Source organism: Molothrus ater, chromosome 6, assembly GCF_012460135.2.
Source record: "Molothrus ater isolate BHLD 08-10-18 breed brown headed cowbird chromosome 6, BPBGC_Mater_1.1, whole genome shotgun sequence".
In the NCBI taxonomy this organism is placed as follows: domain Eukaryota; kingdom Metazoa; phylum Chordata; class Aves; order Passeriformes; family Icteridae; genus Molothrus; species Molothrus ater.
In genome coordinates this window covers 41,800,882-41,825,473 of record NC_050483.2, presented here as the reverse complement: position 1 = coordinate 41,825,473, position 24,592 = coordinate 41,800,882, and the positions used below count along the sequence as shown (strand labels likewise).

General features: G+C 43.1%; 1 protein-coding gene and 1 long non-coding RNA gene across 26 annotated transcripts in view; one reads left to right on the top strand and one right to left on the bottom strand.

Annotated features, from left to right (window-relative positions):
- NRXN3 (neurexin 3) overlaps window positions 1-24,592 on the bottom strand; it is a 966,298-nt gene that overhangs the window by 352,616 nt on the left and 589,090 nt on the right. For 2 of the 24 annotated variants that reach the window (XM_036383504.2, XM_036383497.2), the window contains exon 1: window positions 626-1,678. The exons of 18 other annotated variants lie outside the window; for them this stretch is intronic. In XM_036383504.2, the coding sequence (XP_036239397.1) occupies window positions 626-869 (244 nt within the window). In that variant the 5' untranslated portion in view covers window positions 870-1,678. Of the gene's footprint in view, window positions 1-625; window positions 1,681-24,592 lie in introns of those variants that run through there. 4 more of the 24 variants (XM_036383496.2, XM_036383505.2, XM_036383506.2 and 1 more) reach the window with 3 other exon arrangements.
- Window positions 275-24,592, top strand: part of LOC118686934 (uncharacterized) — a 190,291-nt gene continuing 165,973 nt past the window's right edge. For both annotated transcript variants that reach the window (XR_008508438.1, XR_004980276.1), the window contains exons 1-2: window positions 275-438; window positions 1,119-1,328. This is a non-coding gene — a long non-coding RNA (uncharacterized LOC118686934). The remainder of the gene's footprint in view (window positions 439-1,118; window positions 1,329-24,592) is intronic.

Here is a 24,592-nt window from a genome sequence, read left to right as displayed (position 1 = left end):
AACCTACTCTCTATTATTTCCTGTCCCAGGGTTTCCCAGGAAGACACTACCAGATACCAAGCAGGAAGCCAGGAGCAGGAATAAGACCTCGCCTTTTCCTTTGTACGCCCCTTTCTCTCCTCACCCAGGAACGCCGCGAGCGCGCAGGCAGGGGGGGAGCGGCGGCAATTCCCCAAGCTCCCGGCTGGCCCTCCCGCAGCCGGGCAACCGGGAAACCAGGGTGGCCGGCGGGGAAGCTGCGCTGCTGCAATGACCATGTCAGCCGCTACAACCCAGGGAGTTAGTGCTTCCCCGTCGCAGGATCCCAGCGGGACAGGAGCGGATGCACTTCCGCCGTCCCGAGCTGTTCGGCGCTGACACAGAGCGACCCGAGCCCGTCCCGGCCCCCACCCTCCGTCCTGCTGGAGCACAGCGGCCCGGGAAGGTGCCTCTCGAAGGGTGCGTCCTCAGCCCTAGGCTCGGCTCAGGGGCAGGGGAGGAGTGGAGGGTTAATGGGGAGGGGGAAGAAATATGAGGGACAGGGAGGACCCCCCTCCCCCGGAGACACAGCCATCGTCCCTGCTCCCCCTCTGCTGCTCCAACTGCTCTGCAAAAAGGTTAGAAAGAAACAAGAGTGGGAACCCACCGTGTCCTCCTCGGAGGGAGACAGGGGAGCGGTAGATAGAGATAGGCACAGAGTGGTGCTTGCTGCCGTGGAAGTGGTGCTCATACTGAGCCTGAGAAACAGACGAGGAAGAGGAGGCAGAAGAAGCCACGTTAGAGGAACTCCACACAGAGCTGACGATACATCCCCAAAAGAGGGAGCACATCCACAGGGTCCAGGCGGGGCGGCGTCCCGGGCAAATGCTGGGGTCTATTCTCAGGTGCATGGTCAAGGCACAAGACACCTACAGACGGGCAGTCTGAATTCCAGCCAGGGAGAGAGAATAACGTTCATGATGCCAGGGGACCCATGCTAGCAGAAAGGAGAGTCGCTTCCGAGGCTCTAGGGGCGTGCGTGTGTGCTCAAGAAGAAAAGAGACAGTGTGTGTGCGAGAGAGCGAGTGCTAGCGGGGAAGGGGAGGGATGGGGGAAGGTTAGTAACCACACAGAGACGAATAAGACGCGCCGTTTCCCAGGGCTGGATCTACTGTGGCAGGAACCCCGCGGCCGTACCGAGCCTCCAGGAGTGCGCAGGAAAGCCGCACATGTCCGCACGAGGGTCCTGTTCAGGTTCCTCCAGGATCACGGGGTCCTTGAGGACTTTTCCCTGCCTGCGATTCCTGTCTCTCACTTTGCTGAGAGGGACTATTAAAAACGAAAAAGAAGAAATAAGCCAGGGACCCCAGGTAAATTTTTGATTTTTTTTTTTTTAATCCCAATTCCGGGGGGTTTCTCTTGCTTCTCCACTAGCAAGTGTTGCAATGCAGAACTGCTAGGACACGCACACGCGCGCACACACACACACACACATAGCAATCTAGATTATCATCCTCCTTCCACCGAATCCAGGCGACCGAGGGCTCAATCCGATTAACTCTGCGAGGCCGTCGAGCGCATCGCCAGGTCCTCCCGGGCGGGTTGGAGCGGGTTGGAGCGGCGGGGCGGGCGGCGCGGTGCGGGCGGAGCGAGCGAAGCCGGGGCTGGCTGCGGACGGGCGGCCGGCGCCAAGTGCGGCCAACTCGGCGGCGCAGGTGAAGCGCAGCCGGGGCGGCCGGGGAAGCGGCTCCGCCAACGGGCGAGCCGCATGCAAATGTCCCGGCGCCGGCGAGCCAATGGGAGCGGCGGCAGCGCTGCGCAGAGGGACTGGCTGGCTCCGGGGGGAGGCGGGGCCGGGGCGCAGCACCGCCCCCGCCATTCATGCGCTCGTATGGTCCCGCGCGCCCCCGGCCCCCGGCAACACCCGGCTCTGGAGCCGCAGCACGGGAACCGGAGCCCGGCACCCACCGGAGCCCCGAGCGGCCCCGGGCAAACCCGCCCACCCCGTCCGCTGCGGGGACGGGACCTCCTCCCGTGCCGCCGTCCCGCTGCGTCCCGGGGCCAGCCGGCGCGGGGAGCCCTCGGCCGCGGCGCGGGAATGGATGCGCTGAAGTGCCACCGTCCCGCAGCGCCCGCCTGTCCCAGGGCTCGTCCTGCGGCCGCACTTGCTCAGGAGCAAAGGAAGAACCAGGAACGATCGCGCTCTTTAAAACTCCCTACGGCTCTTACCGTTTTTTTTAATTTTTTTTTTTTTTTAAGGCTCCAACAACAATAGGTATAGTCCAAGCAGGTGTATCTGCACTTAATCCTCAGGGAGTGAGGAATGCAGGCGGAGTTTGCAGCCCATAAATTAATAAACAAATGCAGTAGCTTTATCAAGTAATTTACTGCCTATCAATTTGCATGGCAAAAATCCCCAGCCACGGTGGGGAAGGCAAGCACCAGGAGTGAAGTGACTTACACAAGATCACTCAGGGAGTCAATAAGGAGCTTTAGGAAAGGAGCCAGCCTGCCCCAGGACTCACCTTGCACTGCACTGCCTCCTTCCCTTTCATTTATTCATACAAACGAATAAATTGTTTATGACTAAGTTTTTTGTTTTCCCCTCCAGAGCCGTGTTTGTAGGTGTGCACGCATGCGCCTCTGAAAGCTGCTGTTTGACTCGAGTATTCCCTAACACTGAGGTGCTCTGTTTTCAGTCATTGATCTCAATTTGGTACATGTCAGTAACTTGTAATGATCAGCCTGAGTTGCACACCTAATACTATTAGTTGAGCCTGATATGCTCGTAATTTATTTCCTAGTAACTTACAGTATAAGTGATCTAAATCAGGGGCTAAAGCATCCAGAAATGCTTTGCTGTTTTGCTGGGTTTAATCAGGGATTGTGAAAAGCAAGAATATTATCTTCACATTTATCTCACATCTGCCACCTAAGAAACTCAGAGTGCTTTAAAATCTTTTATTAATGAAGCCATTCAACAGCTTTAGGTATTGCTTTGCCATTCTGTAGATAAGGAAACAGAGGCTCAGTCACGTTGAGCCAGTGAGTGACTGATAGACATGGGAACTGAACCGACACTGAGATTCTCTCTCCCAAGCCCTACATGCCGTTATTATAAACTATTTGACTGATTTGGTGGCCATTTGCTAGCCTTAAAGTGTGAATATTCAGCTTTCCTGACAATGGGACACACAGGTGGAGACAGGACTGAGTAACCTGCAGTGCAGGTACCTCCTAGATGGCAAGTTTGCAGTGCCATACAGAGGGCACAGAGCAGTTTTATCTGTGCAAGACAACTTTTCCTGGCCTTGAGGTTTTTTTGAGGAAACTGAGGTTGCTTCCATACATGTGGTGGGATACCACATACATATATATATATGTACTTGGGGAAAGGGGGGAATATAACCTGTCACAACACCTTGAAGGGCTGCTGACCCATGAGTCAGCACCCTTGAATCCCTCATCACAGAAGTCCTAATTTTCACACAGTCCACAGACAAAGTGCTCTGAAAAATTTATTGTGTAGTTAAGCTGTAGGGAACATGATTTAGGGGAAGAGGGGAAGGACAGGTATTAAATACACATCACTGAGTATCAGATTTGTAAACTAAAAGAAATCTGAATGAGTTTCAGACCCAGATAATTATAAGCAATGCAACAACTACAGCATTACAAAAAGGACAGAATGTGTCACACATTACAGGATCAGTCAAAGGGGCTACAGGTTTTACAGGTTTAAACATTGAGGACTCAATGCTGCTTTTCCAGGAGACAGGGGTGGAAAATTCATTACGTTGTGTGGAAAATATATATGTTTTAGAAAGTGCAATTCTAGAGATAAGGACAGGGGAACTGCATGGATACACTTCTTGCCCCTGTCCTGCAGCTATCTGCCCTATTACTGAAAGAGAAGAAAACAGAAGAGGTTGTTTCTTTGACTAAACTGTGGTAGCATCCTTCAGCTTTTAATTCCCCTTTAACAGTCCAACAGGCCACATCCTCTTCTCCATACTCAATCCCTGTTCATGCTGCCCACCAACCTCCTACCTGTGGGAGGCAGAACCCTCAAAGGCCAATAAATGACCAAGCTCAAAACCAAATCACTGATCCTTTTCTTCATTCAGTCTGCCACCAATCCTTCCCCACATACAGAGGTACCAGCTTAGGTGCTGGTAGGACATACAAAGGTGAGCATCACTTCAGACTGCCCTGGCCAGAGACAGAAAATGCCTGGACAGTCCATGAACAGGAGAAACAGAGTGGCTATGTGTTGGCCCTCTGATGGGGATTTGCTCTACATTCTGCCTACCAGCCTTCCTTTGCTGGAAACCAGTGGTTAAACTGCCTTAGGCAAAAATGAGAAGGGCCAAGAAAACCAAACTCTAGTACACCATAAAAATAAATAATGAAGAAAGGCAAAACCTGTGAAGCTAGCTATAAATACATCATTGGATTCTGGTGACACCGTAAAGTACTGGAACTTCACTCTGCCTTGCTTTATGAGATGTCAGTGGATGTATTTACTGCCCTGTAGTTCACAGGTGACTCATTTATTTAGCAGCACCACTGCAGGAAAAGGGCAGATTTCAATTGCAGTCTTCCTCTTGGGGTGGCAAGGGGAAGTTTATAGTCAGAAGCGACGTTTCAACATTATTCCCATTAGATTCACTTCAGAAGAGGCTGGCTTTGTTGTATTAATATTAGTTTATTTGATCTGGGAAAACATAGAGTCTTTCTAAATGCTCTTGTGTCTTCAGAACCAAGATGGAATCCCTTAAAGGATAATGGTTTCCATGATATGTTGTGCCCTACAAATATGAGAAAAGTCTCGTTTCCTACACAGCTGTTTCTTTTATTAAAAGAGCAGAGGGCCACTATAATCTGCAGAAATGAGAAATAATAAAGCAATTGTTTCTGAGTTTTAGAATCCCAGAAAGAGACCCAGTCATCTTCAAGCCCAGTAAGGGTTTGTACTCCACCTTATTTAAAGGAGCAAGTACAACTTTCTCTATGTTTCCTATTAAATCTTAGCTGTTAATTACTTTGCTGCACTCAGAACTGAAAAATCAGTGCTGCTGTAAAATCACAGATCTTTTAAACTGGATCCAATGGGGAAAGTCGATTAGCATTTATCAGTGCAGGGTGCCTGCCAGAGAGAGGACAGCTTTGCTTCCACCAGTAGAAGCTAACAAGGTACAGTGTTAGTCAGTGCTTTGGTATATAATAAGGTTAAGAGAATAAGGTCAGCTAGAACAGCCTGTCACCCAGAAGCTTTTGCCAGACTGAACTGCTTCTCTCAAGGTTCAAAACAGATCCATTATTTTTTTAATGTACTTTTCCAAAAACAAGAGGGTGAAAATATGTCATATATATGACGTTAAAATACAGTTAAAATAAACTAAACTAAAATAAAATAAACCAGAGGGAATTGCATGCTGTAGAGAGCTTAGGACTGGAATATAGACACCTTTGTCTTTAGCAAGCTACTTCAAATTCTGCTGACAACAGCAACGACCAAAAATCTGGTAAATTCCTCAGCACTGCTGGCAGAATTAACTGCTCTGAGACTAGTCCCTGGTGCCCCACTGTCCTTGTCATCACTGTCTCTCTGCAGGCAGGCCTCAAGAGGCAGGACCCAGCAGCACCAAAAAATTATCAGTGTTTGCTCATCCAGAGCGAAAGGGGAGGGTTGCTCCAGGACAGGGCTGAGAAGTACGCACACAGCTGCTGATATGCAGTACTTTTCTTGTGTGCAGTACTTTTTTTGCATATAACCAAGTTGCTGCAGTCTCTGTTCTCAGCTTTATTCTGTATCTGGAAAAAAAAAAAAAAAAAAGAAAAGAAAAAGGAGCAACCATTTCTCAGGGCTTCTGTGCTTTCCTTTAAAAACCACTGAGTCCAGTTACCCGCAAAAGTTGAGGCATATGCCTTACATGTTACCAGTAACAAAGGTCAGGTATTCTCTTTTCTGCTCAGCTTCAAGGGACCCCACAGATTGCCAAAAGCAACTAATATAGACGCTTTAGAGCCTAGTTTTGTTCTCATTTACGTCAGGGTGAATAAACTCAACACAGCCAGCTGATTGACATCAGTGAAGGGAAATCTGACCCTTGGTGTTCATTTGTGAGAAGAAAAATGCAAGTTGATCACAACCAGGTAGTCTGGGCTAGCAGTAAGTTAGCCAAAAGCAATGGTAACCACTGAGACACAAATTCAGTTCTATCAAACATCCAATTTAAGGGCCAAAAAAATCTCATAAAGTTCAGACTCTCTGACACATCTAGCGTCCTATGTTGGTGGAAATAAGCAAGAACAAGTGCATGGGCACACAAATACAGCAACATGTCTCTTTTTGATAAGCATTAATCAACTATAATTGGAAAAGAGGCAATGTCAGGATTTGCTAATGCAAACTGACAATAACATGTTAAGATTGCCTGTTTGCTGGATAATGTGCAAAGGACGATCCACTGTACTCAGCAATATGCAAACTAACACAAGCTGAGAGTCCCTTCCCTGGAGAGATTACAGACTTGCTGGAAAGGCATGAGCCAACATATGTCAGAACAGCTTTATGAGCAAACAGTACCTTTTCTTGGCCAAAGTCTCCTAGTCTGCAAACCTATGAGAATGGATGACACTGGCACTAGTGCCTTGACACAGGAGTGTCTGGCCCATGCTTTCAGCCCTGAGCATGGGAGTTCTTCACTCCCTCATCCCTGGGAATTCTCCTTCACAGAATGCGCTGCTGCAGAGATACCCCTAACCACCTGCACAAAGCACCAGCAAGCATCCTCTCTCCCAAAGCTGCCTCAAAAATGAGGACAAAATCCTTCCCACAACTCAGATCTCCAGCAGATCAGCAATTATGAATGGGATTTGGTTTTAAATAAAGGATGCTCAAGTTTAGTTTATTCCAATCATCATAAGGAGGTTCTGTTATTCAAGTACCAACCCTCTCCCCTTCTGTCTCGCCACCATTTTAGTCCCTGCCTCTGGGGTACTTGATCAAAGTGGGCTAAGCAGGCTCTAGTCTGCCCTCCAGCCATGTGCTGACAGGCAGACTCTCATCTCACAAGAGACAACTGATCTTCTGTGGCTTTTTTTTGCAGAGCTTTTTCCTCCAGGAAGGTTGGAACTGCATCTATCTCTTACTCTCAGTAAAAGCTGGGCTCAATGGCAGCTGCTCAAAGTTTGTCAGGTAGAGAAACAGAACCTGCTTGGACTTCTTGTATCCCTTTCAGCAATGTGATTTTTTATCAAAGGTTTGTTCAGGCTCAGAAAGATGCTAGAAGCTAAAAGACTAGCTGAGTTTGAAAAAATCAGAGTTGCCCACTGCTTGACCTTAGATAATTAGTGACTCACCAATGAAGAAAAAGAGCCCAACAGTTTAATTTTCTGATCTTTCTTTCAAAGAATTCACATTTCTACTACCTAAGTTTCACTAAGTGTATCAGTATAAAATGGTAGTGACCTGTAGAACTGATTTCCATCATTCATAGCATCCCTCTCTTACACATCTGTGATTAGCCTGATTTTGAGCAAAATTCATCTCTAGCCTAACTCCTAGGAACTGATACTATGGATGCACGTGGCTACTATGTTTATGGAAACAAAAAGGTATGTGTACCTTCTTATGTTCAGAATCAGTGTTGGCAAGTCTAAGGTGAAGGGGAACAGCCTGTTTCCAGCCTAGTGTGAGCCCTGCCTGGGATAACACAGTGCTGTGATCCCTTGCCTTCAGTGACTCTCACAGCAGCAGGGGGTTAGATGCACCAGCACATCACAGATGTTGCCCACCGTAATTTTGTCTGCATCTATTCTGCAGATCTAGATCTGGAAGGTCTGCAAGCCGTGCCTTACACACTAGGACAAATATTAGCACTGCAGAACTAACATGTATGTCATGAAATCTTAGTGTGCTGGGAAATTATTTTTAAGAGTTCTGAGTTCTAAAATTTAAATAGCACCTGAAATACTGAAGTAGAAAGACCTAGAGAATAGATGGAGCTAAAATATCTGCTCAGATAAATAGGGAACTATTTTAATTCTACCCATGAAAGCAGAAAGAAGACTTCTTTTTCCTTTTGCACTCAAAGAAATCTTGTCTGACACAGAAGGAAAAGCTGGAAATACTGTTGCTCCTTTAAACTGACTTCTCTGCTAATGAAAAGCGAGTTCTCTAATATGCACTGTGCACAGGCTCCCCTTTGCTTCTCTTCTCTCTTCCATCTATCATTTTTGCCTGGCTTTTGGCTGTGATCACCTGTTCAACTCACAGCAATAACTTCCAGGTGACTGCTGTTTGCTGTGGTCATCCAGCCACCAAAAAAAAAAAAAAAAAAAAAAAAAAAGAATTAAAAGCAAAGAAAGATATAGGGGGGAAACCTTTCAATGCTCTGAGTGTCTCACCACCTGACAAAGAGCAAACTGATTCCAGCAGCCAAGCCTCCTTGCGTGGGAGCTGCTGGTAGGTATAATTTCCTAAGATGTATACCTTGTCAGAGTGCAGGAGATGAAAAGAAAAAGAAGGTCAGAGCAGCCAAAGCTAAAAATCTGAAGGACAAAAGAAGACGCTGTGGGGAACAACTCTTCTGCTTTTAACCCTGAAGGAGCCCGTTCTGCACGGTCTGTGTCAAATTACTTATTGCGAGGGTGTAACAAACAAGAAGCTGTTAGATGGCCTTCTCCATGCCCAAAGGGGACAGCTGTTATTGCAGGTGCTGCCTGTGCTACATGACCTGCACAGGGTAGTACAAGTATACAGTCCAATTGCTCTCACCCACAGTGGAAATTAACTTTTCCCCTCCAAGTAACTAGGCTCATAACAGACCAGACAGACAGGTACCTGAAGAGGCTGTATTGTCCCTGTCTCCACCAATGCAGTATAAACTTTGCCTACAACACTCTTGCTGATGTCCAAAGTGTAATGATGAAGAATCAATTCCCTGAAAGCAATATATACCAGCAACTTTATGAATATTTTTTTCCCTCCTTCTCACAAATTTGCCATAGTCAAAGAAGTCACATGGGACACCTATGAATTAAAAATGCATTAATCAGGATATAATTCATCTTAGCTTTCCTTCTGCCCAGGTATAAACATACTAAAATATTATAACTAACAGCAGTCTATAATAGATTGCAACACTCTGATGGTATATATAAGCATCTCACTCAGTATGTGAGCAACATGACCACCAAACAGGCAAACAAGGCATAGTTATTTGCTCATAGGAGGCCTCCAGGCAACAAAAAGTTGCAACAAAGGACAAGATAAGCATAATGGATGCAAACAGACATGCATCCTGCTAACACACAAGAAGGATGTCTGGGGAAAAAAGAACAGGAGAAGCAGCACTGTTGGCAGTTGAAGATCCCATTTTTGGAGATCAAAATAGCATTAAAGAATCAAGCACGTAAAGGGTAATTGGATATGGAAGATGACAAGCCAGCATCACTTCCAACTTCTCTCATCCTTCTCTACTTCTCACTTCTTCTGCAGCTAAAGCAATCAAGAACTGTAACTGTCAGTGCTAAGTGTAGAGAATCAGCTCTGTGGCACTGTATAGTCACAGTTAATTTAGGACATAAATGTTAAAGAATAACAGTTCTGTAGTTTTTTATATAAAGCAATAATTAATGATAATATTTGGGAATTAACCATTGGCATAAAGTGGGTTGCTACTCGATGAGTTCAGTAAAGTTTTGGCTTAAAGTTCAAAACTGGCCTGATTTACTAGTGTTCTATACATTCCCTTCCTAGCAATCTGTAATTCCCCAACATACAGTACAAATGTTGCAATACTGCAACATTGTCAGTTGCAATATTGAGGTGTTATTTTTTCTCTGTCATATAAGAAAGATTATTTCCTCCTCTTTACAGATACTATTTGAAGACTTCTGCTATGTCCCTCCTCCCTAGACTAGGACATTTGCTCTATTGTTCCTTAGAAATCTATGGGATTTAAACTCTGCTCATTATTGCTGGTTTCCTAGAGACTTTTTCAAAGCATCCACATTTTTCTTGAAGTACAATGTCCCAGACTTGATGCAGTCCTTCAGATAAAGTCTTATGAGCACTGCATACATGAGAATAATCATTTCATCTATCTTATTGATGATACACCTTTTTACATTCCCTATAAGGTGTTTGCCCCTCTTGAACAGAAAGAGAGCTCATATTAGCACCCTGCTAGCTACTCCCAGTTATATATTTTGTAACAGAATTATATATTTTTAAATGGAAAATACCACTAAGCCCTGGTCCGCAGGCTCCTAGGCCTTTTGCACTGAGATTTTTAAAAGGTTTTGCAACTTTCAGAAAGTGCAGCTTTGGTCACAGCAGTATTATGCTGAGATGAGTAGTTATACAGCATCACCTACCTGTTCCCTGCTGATATATGTAATACTTCCAAGGACAGGCCCTGGCTTCAAGGCATGCAATGCACCCACACAAACAAATCAAAGAGATGGAAGCAGAATATACTCTGGGTCCATTTGCAGCAACTGATCAGGGATCTTACTGTGATACTTGGTCTCCAGCAGAGAGGCTCAACAAAAGCACAATAGTGAGACTAAGGAGCACTAACTGCTTTAAAAACATGCCTCTCCTTGTGAAGCACCTCCCTCTCCCATCACTCCCCAGGGTCTCAAACTCCACCTACACAAGCTTCCCCAGAACTGCAGGTCACCTGGGGCCCCAGCAGTTTCCTTGACTTGTCATATTCTCCAACTCACATGCAATTCAGAGTCTTCATGGTATTCACATGGATGCAAAAAGCCAACTTCCTCAAACTGAACACTTCCCTTTACCCAGCACTGTAGTCTTTGTGCAAAATGGGAGGGAAAGCACCCACAGCAACAAAATCCCACTGGAGCTGCAAACACTACCAGAGGAAGTACAGTTACCAGGAGTACAAGGACTTTAAAGACCAGGCAGCCATGAAAATTGGGACATGGAAACCAAGGGAAGGAGTAGCAAACTCCCTCAATGATAGGCTGTATACAACAGATTAGGCATTAACTGCTACCAACATGGATGTACAATCTATTGGGTAGAGCAAACAAAAAATCCAGCTACTTATTGTAAAGGGCCAAGGAAAAAACTAAAACCAGCAATGCAGGGGTTACACTTAGATGCATACAAACACATGTGCATGCACAAGAGCGCACACGTTTCTGCTCTGCTCTCTCCCTTGTAGCCTCTTTATCTCCTCCCCAGCCCATCAGCCCAGGACAGCTACAGAAGGAACAAAAAAAACAAAAGGGAAAATAGCAAAATGCCTGGCAGAACCTGTAGAGGGAAGTCACTTGAAGAAACACGCTTCTTTATTTTTCCATCTGAATTTTGAATTGGTCATACAAAAGCCATCTGTTCCCTGGACCAATATATCTCTTAAGTAACCCCTTAAGTTATAATTAGGTCTGCATAGTTTTAATTAGATGCCACATTTCACCTCCCTTGCCTTTTTATTAGTCACCTAAAGTGAGCACTCAGGATGGCAACACACAGTCTGCCACTGACTCGTCCAGGGTACTGGCAGAAGTATGGTGGGTATATGAGGGTGAAAGAAATGTGAGTGGTCTTCAGGATGACTAACTGTGAATCATTTTGTTGCTGTCTTTATCTCTGCATTCTGATCTCCTCCTGCACAGATATCTGAAGGTAGCTATTTTGTGACAGCCCAAGCTACCAAAAAAAAACCCCAAAGAGACAGAAAGCAGTATGTGATCAACAGAACAAGCAGATATACAGGTGCTCTGTATAACACATTTTCTTGCACCGAGACACTACTTACCCACTACCAGCCCCTACACTAGGTGTTATCACCAGAAATGTAGCAGCAGGCAGATAAAACAAGGGCATCTGATATTCCTGGCTACCTGAAAAAATGTTTGTTCTACAAGCAGCAGAACTGCAGAAATAACTGATTAAGAAATGAGGCTTTATGATTCCCCTTGGTTGTGCTGTGTGTGCCCTCCCCTATTCACCACAATGTCAACACATGACCTTTGGTTCCCCCTGCATTCTCTCACACTCCCTTCTCTGACATCCTCTGGTTTTTGTCCTATTTCCTTACCCCACTGTAACACCTTTCATTTCTTTTCCTTCTCATGTCTTGCTTTGGCTGAGGAAGAGGTAGCCTGTATGGATGCAGGTTCAGAGTTGCAAGCCTGCCAGCTGGTGGGCCAGCCCTTACACCTCAGCAGGGATGGGGAACAGGTTTTGGAGGAATTCAGTATCTCTGGGGCTTTAATGCTCCTGTCAAATGTGGTGGCTACTGGCCAGGAAACCAAGGGGTGATGGTCAAACAGAGTGATTGTAGAAGCATGATTTCCCCATAAGAACAGACTGAAATAACACTGTATTTCCACACTTGTACAGAATGGTCCAGAAGAATCCTTAAAAATTGAGAAATTCTATTCCCCTTTGATCAAGCATTATTCTCCTCTAGAAATGGGAGATTTCATCTGGCACTGGCAGCAGGACCTAGACCATCTAGACCCCGAAAGGTAGGATGCTGCTCTTCCTCACTGCAAACAGTGCTTCTGTATCAGAGCCAAACACTGAACAAAGCTTGCACTAGAAAGAGAAATCAATTAGCTAATGAAGTTAGAGGAGAGAAGAAAATACTACACAAGTGTAAATTTCAAAACCAGTAGAACAGCACATTTCCAACTTCTGTCAGGGAAATGGGTGGCCTCTGAGGGAAGCCCCAAGCTGTCTAATTATTTGTGGGTTCTTTGAAACCCTTTGACCTATCCCCAGAAAGACTGCTGAGCTTTAAAATACTTTTAACAAAATTTTCATCTAAAGGAATAAAGCTATAAAAACCTTCTGCTTTCAACAAAAAAGCAGAAGTTGTTGTTGCTGTTTTTGTTTTTTTTTTCCCAGCAAGCTGTATTGAAAACTCATTATTGAGTTTTCTCAGGCCACTAGTTACAGGCTGAAGATAATACATATCCAGATGTTTATACAGAGCTTATCATAGCTTAGGTTACATAAACCATGGCAAAATAGGGTTAAAATCACACTAGACAAAGCGCTGAGACAACCAGGCAAAAATCCCACTCTATCCAAATGGGACAGCTGGCATTTAGCAGGTATTTTTACCACCATCCATCTTCATTTTTCTCCTTATCTCCCATATTTGTAATGGCCCATCCCACCCTTCACAGTAACACACACAGGCTCACCCACTCACTCCCATTTCTTCTCTTGCCAAGAAAAGCATCTTGGTGGGATTCAATCATTTGTTGTCCACAGAACTTCTGGTGTGTGTCTCTAAATAGCTGACATCTGGAGGAGCTATACCTTCCTTGGCACAATCAGATGCTGCTAAAGAACATGACAAAATGCCTCATTCTTAAAATATCTTCTCTCTTCCCCCTACTTCTTTCCAATGAGTTTTTTTTTCCCCGAAAGGGATTCACAAGTCCACTTCATATAGTGACCAGCTTTCCCAGCTGTTGCTCCCAGGAACATAAAGAAACCAATGTAAAAGTATACACTGATAACAATCCATTATTTCTGCCCTCACGTCTGTAACATACTCATTGCTGTTTAGGAAGAATGTATCACTCCAGAATGCTGCTGCTGAGCTAGGGAAACAAGTGGAGCATTAGATTCTTTAATTACAAAACTCCACTTTCCTCTTTATTATTCAGAAAATTTTTATATCAACTAAAACAGAGGCTTCACAAACTACAGATTTTCCTATCTATACAAATATATTTCACTTAATGATTCTTTCTGGCTCACAAACAAATAAGGAATCTACAAGAATATATATGATCCTGATCTTGATATGATAAAAAGACTGAAAGAAATGCAGAAGGGGGAAAATGTTACATGGATTTCCAGATTGCCACAATATTGAATGCTCGATTTTGCAACAAAAATCCCAAATTACTCAGAGCAGGGTTGTTGTTGGCTTTTTTAACGTTCTGTCACACACACATGCCAATCTATTCATGTTCGTGTGTAATCTTTACTTCAGTGGAGTATGCTTTCATTCAAAAAATACAGCTAGCACATACATGCCTTAGGTCACCCAGGAAAAAGGAATTCAAACAGCCAGCAAAGTGATGGGCAGCACAGATGCTCCTAAACTGATTAAATTGCTGTTGCTAGAACAAACACACCGCAAGCCCTTTCCCTTTTGGTTTTTTCAAGGTACCCTGTCATTCTTCTCCAGCCCCTTCCAAACTGCTCTTGTTAGCAGGTTGAGAGAATTAAGTTGACTCACTAATATTAACACGGTCTCTCTAATTCAATAGCAGCTTGTTCAGAGAATGCCACCTGCCTTCTCTTTAAGCAAAAGACACTGAAACACAGCCAACACTTTACCCAGCTGTTTCAAAAGCTAAAATTAGACACACCTGTTTTAACAGTTGTTTCAGCAGCTGGACATTGGGATTTGGATCATTCAGATTTACTCACAGCTTTTTCCCCCTTAGAGCCAATAGTACAATTTTAGTGTTTCATCCTGTGTTTAGAGAAATTTATGTGGCAGGGGACGGTGTGAATGAATCAAAAGAGGTCAGAGTGTTTCTCTTCCACATTGCTGGACTTTGCTACAATCCAAGAAAAACTGCCTTTTCAGTTCCTGCCTTCAGATTCCAATAGGATCGAGATATTCTGGTCTTGATCTAATAGTATACAAGAACAATATCTTGAACCATCTATTAACCAAAGTAGTGATAAGCTACAGGTATAAAATGGCAAGTTTGTGAGATTTGTACTCTCTTTTTGCTGCAATGAGTTGGCAATGCTCATAGCTAAAGCCAGAAAGTGAATCCTGCCAACTTTTCCATGCAAAACCCACTTCTCCAGCATCTAAAGCACAACTGTCCCACCAGTTGTCTTCACATTCAAAGTGATCCCCCACTGCAGAAACCTATGTCATGCCGGAAACAAAAAACACTGAGATGTTATGAAAGAACTGACTGCAAAGTGAAAGACAAAATAAATTAAATCTTACTGAAATTACACTTTAAACACTTGCTAGAGCTGTTTCCAAGCTTCTGTATCTGACCAAGTTGCTTGAGAATCCAAAAACCTTGTCCTAAGAGGAAGGTTCAATTCCCTAAAATCACAGTATTTCACAATCTAGTTCTGTTTTACTTTTTCCCTGAGGCAAAATTAATTTATACAGTGCTATCCAGACCCATTTATTCCCAAACTAGAGTCAAGCCCTCTGGTGTTGACTGTGGGACCAACTGGTAAACACGATCAGGGAGATAATCTATGTTACAAAGAAACATGCAAAACCAGGAATTCCATGAATTTGTGTTATAGCTAAGAAAACAACACAGAAGAATTCTCAAGACAGTTCTTGAAGTTACAGTTGGCCCTGTAGTCTTAGTGTTCCCATATAATCAGAAGCCATAAATTAATTTGTAAACATGAGTGCACTGAGTTATATAAAAGTAAACATCTCACAGAGTATATACTCATTATGCACTCCCCTGGAATGGGCACCTGAGTGTTTTCAAAGAAAAGACACTTATGACCTGAACCCAGAGAGGTAGCATGCACACCTATGGAGATTATTGATAATGTACATAAGTGTATGCAGTGTATGCAAGGATACAACCATGGCCATACATCTCTGTAGCCAAGGGAGCAGGGCCCTCAGAGCACACTGCACATTATCAGCTTCCCATCAAAACACACTGGAAATTTTCTAAGAGAAAGGGGGAAAGGGTAGGGAGACTACTTGGCTGTCAAATCCAATAATAAATGCTTGTCAAGAGTGTTTTTGAGTAAAAGTGCTTGGAGAAATGGGGCCACCATGATCAAACTGTCCGAGTTGAACTCAAGAGCAGGGAAGGCAGGAGAGACAGTGACACAAAGACTTTCTCCTCTTTCTGGGAAATAATGAACAAATCCTTCAGGGTAATTACTCTGTTACACCTGCTAGCCCTGCTCTCAAGTCCCTGTGAGACAAAAGATGCTCCCATCTTCCCTCAGATTAAATGTGCCTTGTAAAAAGTGATCAGAGATTGGCACGATAATTATCCTTCCTCATTAGAAAGCAAGCCCTGAACCTGACTGAATATGACTCCTCTGTCAAGGCCCTTTGTGGGCTCTAATAGAACCCAGCCAACATCAACAGGCACAACACTTCATGTGAACAAAACAAAGCAACATATCAAGTAATCTTGTCTTTTTAGTTGCTTTTTCTCTTCCAAGCCTGATAAGTGAGGTGGGAAGGTGCCAAATTCTTTTTAACTAGTATAAATGAGCCTAAATGTCACAGAAGAGCCTTGTGAAGTGAAAAGCTTTCTAAATGGTTTTCTCTCCCACATCTAAAATAGATTGCTCTTTTTCCTTTTTCTTGTCAATTAAAAAGGCACACTCTCTCAGACCACTGCCTTTTACCATTCCAAGGGTCAGCCAGCTGTAGGGACCCAGAGAGCTTTCAGTGTTTTTCTGGTGTATCATGTACCAATAGTTGAAGGGTACACCTTTGCACATGGAAGCCAGGAAGAAGGGTAAACACATAGGTAAATACAAAGTTAAAAACTTTTCTGACTGGAGCATGAGCAAATCTAAAAGGCCTTTCTGTGACAGAACATACATGCTCCCTCTTTTTTTTTTTATTTTTTTTATTGCATTTGGAGCATATTTGTTGCTTTGGTTCTTTTCTGTTAGCATGAATGTGAGCAGTGACTAACCCCAAGAACTCTGACCCCAGTGACTGCAGCACCACTATGGAAAGGGCAGTGCTGAGGCAAGACACTACTCCTAGCACAGACAGGGCAGACAGGACAATCTCATTTGAAAGGGATGAGTGGGAACAGCTCAAGCTTCCACAGTGGGGCACATCTAGATATGACTGGTAGATACAGCACACTGAGAAGGATGGGGGGTCAATGGTCAGTCATTATGGGAGCTTTGTGACAGCAGATGAGGGCAGACAGCACTGGCTAGTGCACACACTGGAGCATTAGGAAGAACTGCAGAGAACTGTGTTCAGTGGCCTTAATGAATCAGCTACTTCCCTTTTAGTACAACCAACCGTGGTCACTTGATCATTCCTAAGGTCACTCCTACCACCTCACTTGGGCTCATTTCTTGATGTTCTCCGGTAAAAAGCTCTGACTGCATTTCTGGTCTTAACAGAATGCTGTCAGGAGAAGCATCCCCTTTGGTTCTGCAGCCAACTATAAGGCTCAAAGAAATGATCACATCCTGTTCAACAAAACATGCTGCAAAATGATGCTGCTTTGCAGCACTAGGAGCAGAACTCTGTTAATGCATTACAGTATCCTGCACCACTGTCAACTGAGATGTGTGGTGCCAAAATGCAATGGCATTTAAAAAGAAAACTTATTCTTCAATTACAAGATTACAAGCACATCACAAGAACACAGCAAACACAAATAACCTACAGGAATGCTATAACTTAACACATAAGAGCAGAGTCAGACACCAAATTTAGGACACTTGACATCACAGAAGGGTAATCTTGGATACTCTGCAAAGGAGCCCTCTGCAAGCTACTCATGCATGGGACTCCACTGCAACCTACCCCATTCTCAGCCTCCTTCCAACACCCAAATCAAGAGACACCTTCTACACTGGAAAAATGGAGTCTCACAAAATTAACTTTACTATTTCACCATCTGCCACAGTCTGCTCTTTCCCAAGACGGAATGCGGGCCTTCCCATTCCAGGCAGAATCCAGAAGCTCAGACTAGTAAAACTACCATCCTCTGAAATCTAAATCTCAGAGCTGGCCCCTCAGGTGCAACAAGAGGGATTTTAAACATTTTTTTTGTTTTAATATCGTGCTGTTCCTTTCATTTGCCTTTTCTTTTTGTATTTGGGTAAAGGGAGAGGGAAACTGGGGAGTGGGGGGCTGTTTTCATGCTTTCATCTGTAGTAAATAAAAAATTTTGTTTCATAAAAATTAAATGAGCAGATTCAATGACACTATATGCCTGCAGGAGCTCAGATTCTAAGATACACATCAGCCACCAGTGGCCTCAAATTAAATTATGCACTAGCAATAAAAAGCATCTCACATTTAAAAAACAACAGAACTTGATCAGTGAACATTTCAAAATCTCTGCTCTGCAGAGGCATACACAGGTGTTTCCTAGGCAGATGTGACAGAGCATTACTACATTGGAGTAGTGGTTAATTGCTGTGATCATTTAAATATGCATTTATTTGCCTTTGCATTGAGAAAATGAAAATCTAAAGTGGAGTTGTTTTGTGGCCCCAGTGCTAGTAACTAGCTTCCTCATCTAGGTAAATTTGGGTAGGCAATGTTGCTCTTCCTTGCCTTGCCTCAGCTTTCCTAAAACTAATCATCTTCACAGAAATCTGACTTATTTCATTGGTCTCCCTTCTCCTGTGACCACTTGCCTGTTTCCCTTTTCTGTCTTCCTTCTTTGTCTCCCTGTTTCATGGGCTGCACTGGGACTGGGAGCAAGAGGAGCACATGCATAACCCCATTTCTTTATCTTGCTGCTTACAGCATTTCTCAATTTCAGGAAAGTTCCTTTTTATTATTGCTGGCTGGCACCTTATTTGCATAAGGATGAACTATGAAGCAGTGCTGCCTCTCCTCTTCTGCAATACCAGAGTCTCCTGATGAGTTTGAGTAGTTTTAAACAGGGTTATGCTTTCTCTTGTGCCCTCTTGCAAGCTTGGTGCTCTGCCAGGCAGCTGCAGAATGGCTACACTGAGTGCTGAATATTCCCGGTGCAGCAGGATAACAGGAGCTCCAAGGTGGAAGGCTCATCCAAGCTCCCACAGCTAAAGCCTGACAAAAAGAATGAGCATTCCTGCTGCCTTGAAAATGATGTATGTGCCCAGAGGCTTTGCACAGCTTACAGCCATGTATGATGCTCCACACTGCTGCCTGAAGCCCTGCACATGCTGTAAATGGCCACACCGAGAAACATGCTCAACAGCACGAACCTGAACACCAAGATCAAGTAATGTAAAAGGTAAAGTAACCCCACTGCCCAGGGTCAGCCTTTGCTTGCAGGGTTTGTTTTTATGTAGATATTCATGTATAGTTTAATGGCTGGCACATTGAAGGGGATAGCAGGAGATAAGCTGGCTTGTTCCTTTTGGATAGGATTAAAAGGTTTTTCATTGGTTCAGCACTTCTTGAGAAAAATAACTGTTTCTCTCACAAACCTCAAAAGGCAGGAGGTTGCAGTCTAGCTGGAAATGGTGACAACAGGCCTTTTGGCACTTTTGCTCTAAAAGGAGCTGTGAAAAAAATACAATTTTCTCATCTTCTCAGAATTAACCAGATCAAATATGCCTGACCTTCTGAAGAGCAGAAAATGTTGGGGCACTCCTCTGTCAATGCTCAGACCTGACAGAAAAGTTGAGGTTATATCCAGCTGGTCTGATTAAATTACAAAAAACTTACAAGTAGCTTAACCTCAGCAGTTCCCTTGCAAAAGCAGCTACAAGAACCCCTGGTGTGATCCCAGCAGCCCACACAGAATTCACCTCCCTGATGGCCTCAAAGCAAGGGGTACACATTTACAGTAAGTCACATACTAAATACAATTTGCAGCCTGCTAGGAATGAGAAGGTTTACTGCTAAGAAAGATATGGGATTGACACTTTTTTTTTGTCAATTGTGCCAGACATTTAAGTAAAACTCTACTTGTCCTGGGAAAGTGGCCAGATGGGATTATGCAATACCACTGACATCTCATTTTCTGTATGCTTGTTAATTCAGCCTATTAACAAATTTCATCACAGTTACAAACACTGGCATAAACAAATATTTTCTTATATGTAGCCAGGTTTTCAAAAGTTTTGTAAATCTCTCATCATTTACAGGAAAATAGGCTCTGCCAGTTAATAATTTGTGTCAGACTCATGCAGAATACCCAGCTATGTAGCAGGAGAGGAGACTCCATTCTCCTGCTCCAAAGCTGCTGCCTCCTAGACTGCAGAAGACCCGATCTCCCCACTGCAAGTGGTGTACAAAAATACCAGTACACTCTGAGCAGCTCTGGGCCTATTCAGCACAGCAGCAGAGCACTTGGTTTTATTCTACATCAAATGCATAATCCTGAAAATATACAAAAATCCTGTTCCAAAATCCACAGCTATACGAAGAAATTGTTTATTACATAGTAATATTTTATATTTGTAAAATGTATGGTATCAAACTATTCCAAAGGAATTTACTGCCAGAGTGTACATAGAAAGGAAACATTAATTACTCCAACTCAAAGGAGAGCCAAGCTGAGGCAGTGAGGGGCAAACCACACCACTGGTGAGGGCGGGGGTGTCCCTGTGTGTTTCTGCACAGCCTCTAATGACATGATCACATGCTACTGTTTTTTGACATCACCTTTCCTTCACTCCTTGCACAAGAAGAATGATGCCTGTTAAAGATGCTGTTAGTTGATCCTATGTTTTTTCTTCATTGCTCCATTTGTGGCCCTTCTGCACATTACTAATCCTGCTCTGCAGAGTAATTTATTTCCACATGGGCTTTTCTGCGGTCCCACTCAGCAAAGCACTGGACTGTTTTGCAAAAACTAATTACTTTGGACAACACCTTTCTCATGTGATAAACTCATTTTCCAAATGCTGAGCTCAGGAATAGGGAAATTGAATCAAAATGGCCACTAGCATTGAATGCAGAGTCTCAGATTGCAAATTCTGTACACACAGTGAGCTTAGAACCTTATGGAACCTTACACATTCAAAGCATAGCTGATGCTGACTTCATTCCTGCTTTTAAGGGCTCAATACTGTTTCCATCCAAGCTCTAGATCTCAAGTAAGAGACCAGAACACAAGAAATACATAATTCAGAAGCAACTTCCCCAGCATTATACTGTGACTCTGGAGTGGAAAGAGGGATAGAAGAATGAGATGTCTCCTAATCAATGCTTTGCTAAAGAGGTATCCCTCCCTTGTAGGAATCTTTTTCTTCATTCACTACACAGTCAGCTTCAGAAAAATCAAAGTGCCATCCCATGTACAAGGCCATCAATTTGAGAACAGATCCAAATGCCACAAGCTCCTTTTACTTCTGTGCACAGCATGGGTGAAAGGCATATAGAGGAAATAATGAATAAAGATGTTACCAAACATTGTAGCACAAAGACCATAACCAAATGATCACAAGGTCTTTTTACACTAATTTTTAACTCCTTGACTTTGGATTGCCCCCAGTCCTTTCAGATTTGTTAAATAGGAAACAGCTTAGATAAATATTTATATAGAGATAGATAGGTTTGAAAATACAGATATACAAATATATATATATGCACATAAAAACATATAACCTTCTCTAAAACTTATTTAAAGTTTCAGTGAGTTCCTTTTGATTTAAAGAGATGCTACAATATCCATTGGCATTTCTGTTTTACATTTTTTATTGAACAAATCTAAAACTGAAAACTAGATTTCCTTCAAATTCCCTTACCTGCATAATGCAAGGAAATGAAAATGTCTGTCAGCAAAAGTAATGTGTTTAATACCACGCCAGCCCTAAACATCAGTAGAGATTTCTGTGTATTGCAGATAATTCTATCACCAAGCCATATTGCTCTGTGATGTGCTTTTATCTTTGCTGTAGGATAATATCAATATTTCAAGCACGAACAAAAGAATGTTTTATGAGATTGATGTGGGAAAATACGGTGACAGGTACATAAAAAAGGGCAAAGAAAAATGCCAGGTACTCATCATAAATGCCTTCCATTCCCACCTGAATTTGTCTAGTTTATCCAACTTTAATCAACAAGTAGAGGTCACTGGGGCACCAGGAACTTGGATTACATTTTCAGTGCTAAAGAAGAAGAGCAAGCAAAAGAAAGAAGAATAAAGAAGGTAACAGGATAGGGAGACTGTCACCTACATCCTAGAAGTTTAGACCTTTAGAGGCCAAAATTGTATATTGTTAAACTTTTAAATTAAATAAAAAGAAATTATTTTTAAAGAAGAAAAGAGAATGGGGGAAAAAAAAAAGTATTGAGCCATTTGCTGTACTGTACACATCCCTAATAAAGGCCAGATGACACGGGGCAAAAATACTCAGGGAATAAACCCATGATGCCCTGAGCAGGCAGCTCTTTGGGCACTGCTAGAGCCTGTGCATGGAAGTGCCCAAACAAGAAGTTAACCCTGTATGGCTCTGGTTGAATTTGGATGAATTATCACCTCCTGCCTACTTCTGAAAGGTAGACAAGGTAGTTTTTCTGCAGAAAAACTCTCAGCTACAGACACAATTATACCAAGAAAGCCAGTGTTTTTCTTCACTACAGCTAATTAGTTACCTGTGCCCCACACTGGCACAAGATCTAAGCTTATTTATATAAACTTTGCAAGTAACTCTTCTGGCAAATCCACCAACAAAGATCATTTGTCATATTGTCCTTTTTTTTCCTCTGGGGCTTGCAGTTCCTCCCAGTTTGACAACAGAACTGATGATTAGTATTTAACCCCTTTCCACATTAACACTGCAGCTGTTCGGCCAGACTGATTTGTTACTGTTGTTTGGTGTTAGGTACTTCAATATTTGTTTGTTGAACTGAGAACCCTTACAGGAAGCTGAGTTTCAGGAAGAGAGCAATCAGCACCTTCTGCAGGTTCCAAGTCATTAAAAATGAGATAATCAAAATTATTAGTTCTGTCAATCTTGTGTGATTTAATTGGAAGCAAAAGGAAATCTCACTGCCCAATCTTTTCTAAAGTATCCTCCAACTCTACTGTCCAACTCAATGTTCTCCTGGGGACAATCAGATAGTTTTTAGTCCATCAGAAACAGTGCTTGTTTCAAACCCAATTTCATGAAATGCCTAAAAAACTCTTAGAAAATAACTGTGACTCTGGAGTAGAAAGTATTACTCATAATAAGTACTGAACCTTTTATGATGTTACATTATTACCAGACAGTAAATTCGTCTGTCTCCCCAAATCCCTTACCAACTTCTTTTAAATACATAAATAAAGAGGGGGAGTTTCAGTGGATATTATTTCACAATATGTGTATTTGAGACATTTTAATAAGAACGGCACTTTCAGGCTAAGAGGTACAAGTTGTACACCAAAGAGAATGGTTTAATACACTGCTTAATGCGGTCATCAAAAATGATAACAACATGATGGCTTTTACATATTTTAACATTTCTTTAGTGCTGGAAAAAGTGGTAGTGAGAACTATATTTGTATATTACAGAAAAGTCAGAAGTGACACAGAGCCGCACAGTTCCAACAGCATTGCCTCTCCCTGACCCAAGGAATATTACCTGAACAGAGAGATCCAGGGATTTCCTCTGGGTTTGACTCTTTAAGAGAGTGCCTCTGCCATATACCCCACCAGTTCATGTGAAATAATGAACACCTGCCATGTCCTCACATCCTCTTGCTTCTATAAACAGTGTGTTTTTTCAAAAGCTTTGACACAGAGTCAAGGTATGACATGTTGATAACAGCATTTGAAACAGGAGCAAGATGGACAGGATACTCCTATCTACCAGGGAACAACCCATGATCAGGGATCCCCTGCTGGGCAGAGGGTCATGCAAGAGATAATGATTTTGGAGAGGCCATCACAGCAGCAATCACTGTAAGCTCTCTGTGCAAGGACCTGGAGAGACATCCTGAAGCATAGATAGATATACCTGTAACAGCACTGTAGCAGTAGCACCATGGATGAAAATAACTCTTTTAGGAGAGGGAAAAGGCTCCTCCCTCAGCTCTAGCCTTCTAGTAGAACCTTGCCAGGAAAAAAATCCTCAACTGTATAGCCTATGATCATAGAGAAATGCTGTTGGGGGTGCATCCTTCCATTTCTTAAAAAGAGGTAGTGGAGGCTATTAACTTAGACACCAGCCTCCTTCATTAAAGACAGCAACCTCCTTCAACTGGCAGCTGCCCACAGCAAGCCACCCAAGCCTTGGTGCCTTTCCCTTTCCCAAAAGGTAGAAGGGGAGAAGTGGTATTTTCTGGAAGCAATCCTGGATCTCCCTTTAGGGAGTCACCTCTGCATCAGTCCATAATTGCAATACTAGAAAGATTTTACTCTCATAGTCCCGAGGATGGGAAGATTGTCAGGTCCCATATGGGAATTTCCAGGAGCGAATATGGGACTTAACTGCTGAGGCATTGACTATAAAAGGGGAGGCAGAGGAAGTCATATTGCTCTGGCTTTATTTAGTCCAAAACATAAGTCTTGTTTTCGTGTTCCCCAAGCGCCACCAGGCTTGTGATATAGGACCCAGTCTACCCACACAGCACATATCCATTTAATGTATCCTATGGACTCAGATTGACCAAGCGCCTCTGTCTTCGAGATACTGTTGCAAAAGGAGAGCTTTTAAACTGCTAAAATGCCATGTAAAAGTAAATGGTCTTTTAGTGTTCTGTAGCAGGGCTGTTCTAAATTGTGCAAGCTCTAGCAAAAAGTATTAACTTGTACATAAATGTTTTCTCCTGCTCTTTTATTCTTCCAATGAACAGGAAGTCCCTAGGGTCCTGTTAACTGAGAACAGTAAAGACTACTTGCACTTGTCAACAGAAACAGGTTTTACATCTAACAATAAAGTATTCTGGCTTTATAATGTGTATTTGCTTTTAGCTCCATACCCCTTAAGAGGGATGCTGGCACTTTTGCACA